Genomic DNA, 12,107 nt, shown 5'->3' with positions numbered 1-12,107 from the left:
ATATCCATGGAAAAGAATCACTCAGAAGAACAAAGGATAGTATAACACTAAATGAGTCATGGTGTTCTCCCAGAGAGTAAAACAGTATTCTTATTAGTTATTGTTTAATTCTTAGAACATTTGACATAAGGCTCTATTGATTGCTGGGGAGGGGGAGCTGGTCCCCTTCTCACTGGTTGTTTGAGTTCCTGTGTGGGCCCAAGTATATTTTTGTTATAATTTATCCCACCTGTGCCTGTCAGTTCCTTCCTTTCCACTTGCATCCTCCCGTGACAGTCTGGCTCATGTTTCTTCATAAAGCTGTAAGCCAGTTATTAATAACAGCCCAGCGAGTCTCCTGATCCACCCAAGAGCATATGGTGTTTTTCACAAAAGAGAAGAGAGATCATCTCCTTGACTTTGGACTTCAATTATCGAGTCCCTCAACAGTAAGTTTGGCTCTTTAAACTATATGGCATTTTACAATGTCGATGTGGGAGGAAAGTTTAGCATAACTCCTGTTTGCCTCTGGTAGGGGGAGAATATAGTAAGCCAAAACTTAGACTCCTAAAGCCAATTTCCCTCACTCTGCTTCAACCTCCCTCCAATCTGTATGAGGCGCTTGCACGACAGATGAACGAATTAGAATTTACAGTGTTTACAATCTCTCATTTCCTTCTGGCTAAATAAAGGCAGGAGAAGAAGCAAGGGATTAATAATTCCTAAATTACTTGACCACACCTGGTGGCATGCTTGGTATTCCCGCCGCTCCAGTGATTGTGGAGAGAACTCTCACCCAGGGCAAGTATATGCACGGAGGGCTGCACCGGAGATGGGGGTCTTGTCGGTCTCCCCTGCTGGAGCTTCCATTCAGACAGGGCACCTGCCTTGTTCCAGTGGTTCATCGCTTTCTTGTTTTCTCTTTGCCGAAGGCTTTTCTTTGCAGCCTCCTTCATAATGGTTGCTTCTGAGAGTACTGAAAAGTAGGTCACTGTGTTTTCTGTCTGGAAAAGGAGGACTTGCTCGGTCCTTGTGAGCTCAGCTGAAACCAGACAATCCAGTCATTCTTCAGGACTGGGGACTAACGCAGCTTCCTGCTTTTGTTACCTATATTCCATGCTCTTGAACATGTGCATCAGGCTTCTAAATAACACATTTAAGGGAGGCATTACAGCGAACTGGAAGGAGGCAGATGCTGGCCTGGTGTGGAGCCCTGGCTTGGAGCACTAAGCAGTTGTGTGAGTTTAAGCAAGCACTCAACCTCTCTGGGCCTCAGTTTCCTCATTTGTAAAATGAGAGTCATAATGACCTCTTTTATAGGGGAATGGGGTTTACTCATAATGTATATAAGTGGCCAAGTATACTAACATTATTTATGAAATCTCTCATTTGAATTTCTCCTGAATCTTCCTAGTCATCTCTTGTTTGTTTCACACTCAAATCTAGAGCCCCCAATGTGGTCTTTAACAGAAGACATTAATCTAAATGGTAGAGACAATGGACGGAGGTGGGCGGGGGCTGGGCTAAATGGGTGACGGCCATTAAGGAGGGCAGGTGTTGTGATGAGTACTGGGTGTCTTATGTAAGTGATAAATCACTAAATCTCCTGAAACCAGAACTACACTATATGTTAACTAGCTTGAATTTAAATTCAATCTTGGAAGAAAAAAAAAAAGAAAGAATTAAAAAACTAAATGGTAGAGACAATAATTGGTTTCATCTTTAGGATGGGCAGGCTGTGTGGAAGTCGATGCTGGGGCATATGGTTAGCAGTTCAGGACATTAGGCTACTAAGATCAAAGAAGATGACAAACCTCCCAGAAAATTTCAAAGTGTAAGCTAGTATTTTCATAAACTTGCCTGCTTTACCAGTATTCTAAAATTTGTCTTTTGGTTATGTGTTTCTATGGTTAGAAGGGACTGGTTCCTCCTCATTGCTAGATTAATTCTGTGCCTGGAGGAGACAGACAGGAGGGTTGTCTCAAAGAGTACCTGCTTCCCAAAGTGTCCCTCTGTAACTCAGGAGATGAGATTTTTGCTTTCCTCCACAAGCTTTGATTATGCAGACATTTATTTAATTCCTACTGCGTGCAAAACATCGTGCTAGGTTAGCAAGGCATCAGTAAGCTCTGAATGTAGTAGGAGAAAGAAGTCATTTTGTGAGTAACTCAGGCACAAGTCAGAACGGGCTGCTCCATGGTACCTGAGATGTACAGACAGAAGACAGATAGGGCCCAGATTCCACAGGGCCTTCACACCCAAAAATGATCCCCCCAAAATGAGCATTGCTGGTTAGACTTCCCTTTGGAAGGCTGTAAATTTTTAGAAAACGATTCAGGGATTTTCAGCATTTCTCCCAAGGTTCACCTTCTAAGTAATGAGCTAGTGAGGCATAGAAGAACAGCACCGTAAAAGCTGCATCTCATCCTTAGCCCTCTACCCGCACATCCCCAGTTACTTTTTGTTTTTTGTTTTTTTTCAAGATTTTATTTATTTATTTGAGAGAGAGAGCAGGCGTATGTGCATGATCAGGGGGAGGGGCAGAGGGAGAGGGAGAAGCAGACTTCCCACTGAGTGGGGAGCCTGACATGGGGCCCGATCCCAGGACCCTGAAATCATGACCTGAGCCGAATACAGACACTTAACCAATTGAGCCCCCAGGCGCCCCCAATTACGTTTTATTGAGCACCTATTTTCTTCTAAGGCCTGTGCTAAATGCTGGAAATACAATTCTGTCTTTAAAAAGGTCGCAGACTTTCATTTAACTTAAGATTCTGTTCTCCCCCTAGCCATCTACCTTCTCAGCTAAACTTGACTCCATAAAACACTTAACTGGTTTCAGAAATAAAATCTGCACCTTAATGAATCCAAAATTGCCACCAGGGAGTTTATGCAGGTTGTGTGTTGCCGAAAGTCATTTGAAAAGTTTTGCCAGATGCTGTTTAGAACTCCAACAGGCCCAGACAGTCTCCACTCTCTTCCATTCACCAGCCCCCAGCCTGGAGTGGCCCTCGCTTGGCTGTATGAATTCTGCATATAAAAAACACAGACCTCACAAACACACACCCTCAGTCTCCCTCCTGCTTCCTCACACTAAGGCAGGACAAACCTATGCTAGGGCTTCCTCCCGAAACCTTGCAGAGCTGGTCCCCAGCCAGGCTCTGGGCAGTTCATCTGGCCTTGTAAGAGGGCACAACAGCTGTGATTCATGGAGAGAGTTGGGGAACCTGACAGGTTGATAACATTTTGATTATTTTGGTTCCAGAAGATTTCTTAATGTTAAGTGCCTGTAACTGGGCAATTTATGTCTTCTTGGGGGCAATGCACAATCTCCTATTTGGGGCAGGAATGTGCCAGTGGGAAATCTCAACCTTCAGAAGTCTTGGCAGTGGATGATTAAGAGGAGATGTTTGTTCATGTGTAGAAAAATGGTTCATTTTAGGGCAAGATATTTACTTACAACATTCGAGGCATGGTCAAGATGGCCTGGGAAGGCCCCATCCACACAGGCATTGACCCAGAAAAAAAGGGTGAGAGGGACAGTTGAAGAGAAGTAGAGGAGATCCACACAGGTCGGGGAGCCCCCCAGCCCCCGGGGGGTTTGGGGGGGGACCCCCGTGAGTGCTGCCAGGTAATCCAGGCCACACGCCTGCACGCCTGCCTCCACTTCCCCTTGCCACCTCTAGATCCACTTGTTTGCTCTCATCCATCCGAGTCACTACTCTTCTCTTTCCCCTGCGTTGGGTGGCGGGGAAGTGGCCATGTTTCTGATTCGCTGCTTCACTGTAACAACCACTGTTTGCTCAAGCACCAGGCAGCATGCTGGGCTCTTGGCTTCCCTTTTTACCGATCCTGAGATACCCCAGTGGCGAAGGCTGTGGAGCCAGACAGACGTTCATTCAAATCCCCGGTTATCCCTGGCGTGTGACCTGAACTAGTTTATTTAACATCTCTGCTCTTCAGTTTCTCCCACTAAGGAAATAGGAGTGCTAATTACTCACGGTATCAGGTTTTATGTGATTAAAATCAAAGCATTTGTAGGCCCTTCCTAGTGATAGTTGCGAATAAAATCCTTTCAATTCCCTGCAAGACCAATATTATCTCTGGGTAGCAGGTGAGGTTAAGTGCCAGGTCTGAGGCTACAGGGCCACACCAGCTGGAACCAGGATCTAAAACCAGTTCGGTCTGGCTCTAAAACCTATGCTCGCTCCTCGCTCCACTTTGCTGACTGACCATCTGTGACCAAGCACATGTTTTTGTCCTCAGTCGAAGTCCACTTTGTCAAGCTCTGACCTGCCAAGTGTTTCAGTTTTCGCTTGTGACTTCCTTTATTTTGGACTCTTTGGTCTGACCTTGGCCCAAATCAGAGCAGTTGGAGGTGATGAGGGTAGAATGTCTCCCAATAAGCGAGTGAAATGCAGAATCCAATTTATCTCAAATATCAAAAAATGGCTGAGGCCATCGTGATGGTGGTTGTGAAGAAGTGTAGCTGTGGAGCCCCAGACAAATCGCTATACTTCCCGACCTCTGGGCCTCGTTGGTCCAATGGGAAGTTTCCAAATCGCAAATATCTTTTCCAGTGCCAACATTTCTGTCGTATTTCAGACCTTTCACTATGTGTACTTGCTAAGCACAATATCATCTCGTTTAATTCTCATACTGCCCTAATAAATAGGTACTATTATTTTCATCCCCATTTTATAGAAGTGCTAACTAAGGGACAGAGAGTTCATGTAACTTGTCCAAGGTCTCATGGTAAGTAGCAGATCTGAGTGAGACCCCATCGGTCTGATTCCAGACCCATCGTTCAACCACCATGTCCTGAAAACATTCTTGTTATTTCTTCAGCTAATGTTAAGGAGGTCAAAGGGAAAAACTTGTCAGTCAAATGCTGATCAGTGGGTAGATAACAAAGTAATAATAAACAAGAATAAAATGGCAAATAAAAAAGCTAATAAATAGATTTAAAAAACCTGTACTTTCAGCAAACCTGGTTGTAAACCAGCCATTTACAAAGAGCAGATTATTTTGATGTGAGTAAATGAACAGCTGGCTGTTGTATAGATATCCCAGCAAATTCGGGGTTATCTCTCCCAGAAGAGTCATTGCAAGACTGTCCCTCACATTATTCAACCTTTCACAGACACAGAAAGGAGCCAGGACCGAAGAGGAAGAGTGGCGGTTAATAATTACATGTGGATATTTCCATTTCAGTATGGTCAATTTCCATTATAATACAGATCTTTTCAAAAGTAACTTTTTGTTTGAAAATATTAATAAATCTATGTAGTTGAAAGATGGTGCCACCTGGAGTCCTGGGTTAGTAGAATCTAGGATCCAGCACAGAACACAGAGTGGCCTTGGGTAATTGCCCCATGTTCTAAAAGCACATAACCAGAGCCTGGCACATGCTAGCCCCTCAATAAATGGTAATCATTGTACTTTACTTGAATGACCTATTAGGTAAAAAGGGACAGATTTCAATTATGTGTCATTTTCCAACATGTGTCTCTAGGGAACTTTGTTCAATATTATCTTGACCATTAGATACTGATGGAAGCAAGAGTAGGAGGAACAAATTCTTGTCAAAAAAGGAAATATTTTTGAAATATGACTCAAGAGTTTAAGACTACAAACTTGAATCCATCGAAAAGTGTTTTTCTTTTGACTGAAAAGGAGACTTTCCAAAGTATGTTCTGTTCTTTGTCTTGACAAGAATCCATGCCTAATGAGGGGAAATAATAGAGGTTGAGAGAAATTGAAAAAATGGTGAGGTCTCACAGCGGGGAGGGGCAAGCCATTTAGCAAATCCACTCTTCTTATGGTTGCAGAAGTCAGAGTTGATTTGAGAAGCCCCATTTTATATAAAAACAAGATTGTAAAGGTTTTAAAGGCAAGAGCCTACAAACTGATGGCAAGAGGAAGAACAGGGAATACAGTGAAATTCAACTCCCAGAGACCAAAGTTTATTGCCACTCTCCATTTGTCCAGCTTCCTTTGTGGGATACCACTATTCAACCACTCGATAAACAATGAACGGGTCACTTTGAATTAGATTATTTGGACTCTTCCTGGAGTCAAAAGACAAAATAAATACAAATCTTAAAAACTAGATAAGAGAGTATTTTCAGTACAACATTCTATAAAATAATAAATTGATTCCCAGTGCCTTCTGGAAATAGGGAAAAGAAAGGTAGGTAGAAGCATTGCAAATGAGACAATAAATTATTTGCAGTCATCTGAAATTTCGACATGAACTATTATTAGGCCCAAAATAATCTGGGATGTCTTATATCAGAAATTGGAGGTTATTTTAGTTACGATTTTTAAATACTACATTCAAGATAAGACCATGGTCTTGAAATAGTCACGCTCAGTATGTTCTATCATACTCTTAAAAGTGTCCTAATTTGTTTGAAATTTGTATTTTTGGTGCATGTTGTATCCAATAAAAAACACTAGGAATCATTTCTTCCCCTGCAAACTGCTGCTGCTAAATAGCTTTTCCCCCAAAAAAGAATGTCCCTCCAATCCCAAAGAAAAAAACACCTGATTACAAAGTGTCCAGCTAAGTAAGAATTAAACAAAGCATAAATCAAAGTGCAGTGACACTCATAATTTTAATCTATAGTAAAATCTGAGCACGTTAATAAGCTTGTGATGATACAAGTCTGTGTCCTTCCAATGATTTAGATCTAAAAGCAGATCTATCATCAAGTTGAAGAACCAAACAGGAACCACCCATATTCCTGTTGATCATGAGCATTTTGAACGAGACAAGAACATGTTCTTTAGCAAAAGAGACTTAGAATGAACTCAAGGAAAGTTAAGTTTATCAGCGAAACATTTTAATTGAAAATATGTAATTTGTAATGTTTCATGGATAAATCTAATTTTCCCAAGTTCATACTTGTTTAAATGATTGGTTTGGCAAAATAAAATCAGTACACGTCAATTTTGTATATATGGAGAAGGAAGAGGACTGGCAATTTTGAAACTAGTTTCTTTATTTTCTAAAGTTATATAAGCAAGCAATGTCTTTTTAAATGAAAATCAAGAAATGGAAACAGCAAGGATAAAAAAAAATCATATGTAGTCCTTCCTTCCAAACTTGGCCTCTGTGATCGTTTGTAGATATTTCTGGGTTTTTTTCCTCATATTTCAGTTGTGAAGTTTCACATACATGCAGAAAAGCACATAAAGCTTATATGTACAGTTTAACAAGTGGTTATAAAGTGATTGCCAATGTAACCACCACCCAGGACAAGAAATTAAACAGTGCTGGCAGCTCCTCATCCCGCCTATCCCCTCCCTTACCCTCACTGAAGTCACCCCATCCTGATGTATGGTAGCCAATCCCTTGCTTTTCTTGATAAATTTACCTCCTACACTGTTGCCATACACATATGCACCCCTAAACTGCACACTTTTAAAAAAGGATTTATTTATTTTAGAGATAGGGTGCAGGGGGAGGGGCAGAGGGAGAGGGAGAGAATCTCAAGCAGACTCCATACTGAGTGAAGAGCCCGAGGGGGCATAATCTCACGACCCTGAGATCATGACCTGAGCCCAAACCAAGAGTTGGTTGCTTTAACCAAATGCGCCACCCATGCGCCCTTTTGGTGCCTTGCTTTTTAAAACTTCAATATTATGATTGTAAAATTTACCCCTTCTTTTGTATGTAGCTGTAGCTTAATTTTCAGTATTGTGTAGTATTCCATTATATGAATTTATCTATTTATCTGCTAATGAGCATTTGGGTTGTTTTTTTTTTTTTTTTTCCCTGCTTTTTATGACTTTTTTTTGGAGAATTTTTTTATTATGTTAATCACCATACATTACATCATTAGTTTTTGATGTAGTGTTCCATGATTTATTGTTTGTGCATAACACCCAGTGCTCCACGCAGCATTCGGGTTGTTTCTAAGTGGAGAATATTATGAACAATGTGTGTCCTGGTGTGGATATCCATGCACCCAGTATATACCTAGGAGTGTAATGGGTGGTCGTAAGGTAAGGGTTTTAATCATATGTAAATATTTAAACATAATTTTCTAAGTAGTGTTTTTATTATTTCATAGTTGTAATAACCATCATTTTATTGGATAAATAATCTTCCATTTATTCCTAAATTTTATAGCCTGGTCTTTTGTAATAAATTTACTCCTGCACTTTCTAATTTGTTCATAAAAGTGATACAAAATTTTAAACCTTAAGAATTTATAGCAGACATGGGGCGCCTGGGTGGCTCAGTCATTAAGCGTCTGCCTTCGGCTCAGGTCATGGTCCCAGGGTCCTGGGATCGAGCCCCGCATCGGGCTCCCTGCTCAGTGGGAAGCTTGCTTCACCCTCTCCCACTCCCCTTGCTTGTGTTTCCTCTCTCTCTGTGTCTCTCTCTCTGTGTCAAATAAATGAATAAAATCTTTATAAAAAAAGAATTTATAGCAGACATACAATCACATGAACTATGGTCTTTCGTAGACGGTGAAGTTTTGTATGCTGTCATAGAAGATATTAAGCAAATATATTTAAAATAATTTTTAGGGGATTTTTTGATTCAGTTGTGTTTGACCTACAACACTGCATAAGTTTAAGGTGTAGGACATACTGATTTGATACTTTTATATTGCAGTATGATTGCCATAGTAGTATTAGTTAATACCTCTATCACATCACATAATTATCATTTCTTCTCGTGTTGAAAACAATTAAAACCTAGTCTCTTAGCAAGTTTAATGTTTACAGTATAGTTTTATTGTCTATAATCACTGTACTGGGTATTAGGTCTTTAGAACTTTCTTACTAGTTGTATGTATCTTTCAACAACATTTCTCCCATTCCCCCACCCCCTGAGAAGTATTGTTTAAAAGACATGATGAATGTTTGCCCTGCCAGGAAAACCCTAGAATTCAGCTTAACCTATCTGTTAAAATTTCAGTGTTTAGCTGCACAAATCTGTGATAAATTAAAATTAAAGTGTCATATTTTCAGAAGTCCGCTCTTTGACATCTTCCTGACTTCTTTGAAAGTAATTTTAGCAGCCTCTCTGCTCCTCCACTTTGTATACTATCTCACTATGCAATAAAACCTTTTTAATGTGCTTTGACACAGGGACCAAGGTTGCTAAGAGACCACCTGTGCTGAATGCATTTTGTTCTAGCAAGAGCTTAGGGACTGAACACTAAGGAGCAGGGTTAACTACCACTACCTGGGATTAAGTCAGGTGGGAAACGGGTTTCTACTCACTCATCAGTCCCTACCAGCTCTCTGGTCTTTCCCACACTTCTTATTTTGGTCTCTTGCTGTTGTTGGAGGAAAGTAAAGGTGCCCCTCAGAGCACAGATTAAAGAAACACGAGCTGGAGGCCACGGCCATAGGAGTGAAGGAAATACTTAGCAAACCCATGTATTATTCTCACTCCTTGTTTCTGAAACATAGGCAAAAGGAATCGTCAGGGAAATTCTAGGTGTTTACTTTGCCAGTGAGTGCTGTGTAATTTGGGGCCTGCCATTCCCTCCTCCAGGAATGGGGCTAGTTATTACAGAACTTAACCAAGATTGCTGAATTGGGAGAAGACAACACCGTCCAAACCTCATCTCTTCCCCTCTCTCTCACAATTCAACCTGCCTTTTTGGTTTTTGAGTGAAAATAGCAAAAAATATTCTTCTACCCTAACACTGCCACTTTTAAAATGTATTGACGCTCCTTTTTGGGTGTATAAAAGGAACTTTGAGGCAAGTCTTTGAAAATTGTTGGATTTATTTGACCTTGCATTCCTGAAAAAGGAGTTCAGAATGGTTCTAAACTCCTTACCTGACAGGCATTCGGTAGAATGTTCCAACAGTGTGCTACACAGAGCTCACATTAGTACCTTTTAAAATTCCATAATACTTTTTGAAATTCCTGTTATTTGTAAAAACTGTTTGATTAACACAGAAACGTGGAGGAAATTAAATGTTTGAATATCTTATTCAGTGACCAAAATAATGAGAGAGAACCTTGAGGAAAGATCAAGACAATGAAAAAGACCTTTTGTTGTTTAATTAAAAAAACCATTTTATCACCTGCCTTTTTCCATGTCTTTAAATTCTCATTTGCTCGTGATGCTGCCCATACAGGTGGGAAGAAGGACAATTTCACGGATGCCAATAGAGATGATGACTTTGTAGATGAGATTTCATAAAAAACTAATTACTGATAACATGACAAGAGGATGGTCAGTCTGATAGTTCCTTGAGCTGTGTTTTTATTATTTCATAGTTGTAATAACCATCATTTTATTGGATGGTTATTATTTCTTTCTTTTTATTTATTTATTTATTTATTTATTTTTAAGATTTTATTTATTTATTTGTCAGAGAGAGAGACAGAGGGAGAGCAAGCGCACAAGCAGGGGGAACGGCAGGCAGAGGGAGAAGCAGGCTCCCCCCTGAGCAGGGAGCCCGATGCGGGACTCGATCCCAGGACCCTGGGATCATGACCTGAGCCGAAGGCAGACGCTTAACCGACAGCCATCCAGGCGTCCCAAGCTGTTTCTTTTTAGAAAGAAAGGCATATTTGACATGTAGAAAAATGTATGATTATGACATAATGTGGTCAAAATGAGTGGGTGGAAAATATTTTAATTCATTAGGAGGAAAATAATTTTAGTTTATGGGCGGGTTACAGATGTGTATAGATGTTCCCTCATCACTGTTTCTTTACAGTACAAATATTCTATTGAGTTTAAAGGATCAGGATTATAATAAATATGTTTATTTCAGGATACTTTTCTCTTTTTTTTTCCCCCTAGGGAGCAAGAACATTCTGGATATGATGTGCAAAAACTGGATATTAATGTCTACTACTATTTCCGCAAGTCCAGAAGATGAAATTGTTGGAAGACTTCTAAAAATTTTGTTTGTTATCTTTGTTGACTTTATGTCTATTATATGTGTCATTATAACTTCCTAAAGAGCTGAGTTCCCTTGCTTAACATGTAAATTTCGCATTAATTCCACTGAATAAAAATTTGTAGTTTCATTTGTTGAGTGATTTTATTTTGATCTCCAGTTATTCTAGAAGCCAAAAGGACATTACAATCAAAACAATATCATGTATTGTTTAGTACCTTAAGGTTTATAAAACATCATAAAAATTAATGTGTTTTTTCCTCCAGAAATCTACACTACTGATTCATAAAACTTCTTGACTTTTTAACACGATTGTAATTTGGTAGATTGACTAAAATTTGTAAGTGTAATTATGGGCGATTTTTTTTTCAGGATGCATACCTACCTGAAATTTTATCTGGTTCTATTTTTAACACACCAAGCTTAACATATGATAATCTTTCCATACGATATGCCAGTAGTTTATACTCATTTTCTTGTACACTTATCTCATCTGTGTGGAGGTAGGTATGTTTTTCTGAACCCTGGACAATTTTATGTTTCTATCAACAAAAACTTAAGAGTTAGGAATAGAAATACTGTAAAGAGAGTATAGAGAATAGAACTTACATGAGAGGAGAGAAAACAGGTGCAGTGTGTGTCAATTTTCTATTTGGGTCTAAATGCTCCCACTATGTCATTTAATGTAAGGCTCACAATAATTCTAAGAGGTAGGTTTGTTGCCCTCATTTTACAGAAGGAAAAATGGGATGTTGGGAGAATTATGCCAGCTTGAGACCAAAACAAGGAAGCGGCAGAACCAGGTCTTGGGCAGTGGCAATCCACATTATGTTGCCACCAAATGTAAATAATAATAAGACGAGTGTGATTAAGAACCAATCTGCAGAGCTTAGCTTTTTTTTCACAATAATGTTTTATTCAAGGTCCTAGGGCTGTATTTTTGCATTGCCCCTATTTATTTTCTTATTCCACATTTAAAAATCTTTTATGAAAAAGAGAGATCATTTACCCTGCTTGACAATGCCTTCTCTTTACTTGTTTTCTTCATTTCCTCATTTTCTGACAGTGTTAAAATATAACTGTTGAACTTCGGCTTTTTAAGTGTCTGAAAAGCAAAGGTCACTCTGTCCTTTAGACTTTCTGGCTTTTTACGTTGGACACACATGCTTCACAAAATTCTGATTTCTTCCATGTGATGACCATTTTCTCAGATTTGGCCCAATCATTAATGCAAGA

The 12,107-nt window shown here is 39.7% G+C and overlaps 1 protein-coding gene across 1 annotated transcript; it reads left to right on the top strand.

Moving 5' to 3' along the window:
- The first annotated feature begins 358 nt into the window (after window positions 1-358).
- On the top strand, window positions 359-10,932 carry MRLN (myoregulin). Its single transcript, XM_021700262.1, has 2 exons — window positions 359-428; window positions 10,772-10,932. The coding sequence occupies exon 2, from the start codon at window positions 10,792-10,794 to the stop codon at window positions 10,930-10,932; it is 141 nt and encodes a 46-aa protein (XP_021555937.1). The 5' UTR covers window positions 359-428; window positions 10,772-10,791.
- Window positions 10,933-12,107: the final 1,175 nt, after the last annotated feature.

This window comes from Neomonachus schauinslandi, chromosome 6, assembly GCF_002201575.2.
Source record: "Neomonachus schauinslandi chromosome 6, ASM220157v2, whole genome shotgun sequence".
Lineage (NCBI taxonomy): Eukaryota > Metazoa > Chordata > Mammalia > Carnivora > Phocidae > Neomonachus > Neomonachus schauinslandi.
The sequence above is the reverse complement of the archived record's forward strand: the minus strand, read 5'-3'. Positions and strand labels throughout refer to the sequence as shown.

What these genes read in the sequence shown, in the direction of transcription:
- MRLN (XM_021700262.1), top strand. Translation starts at nt 10,792, where the DNA reads ATGATGTGCAAAAACTGGATATTAATGTCTACTACTATTTCCGCAAGT.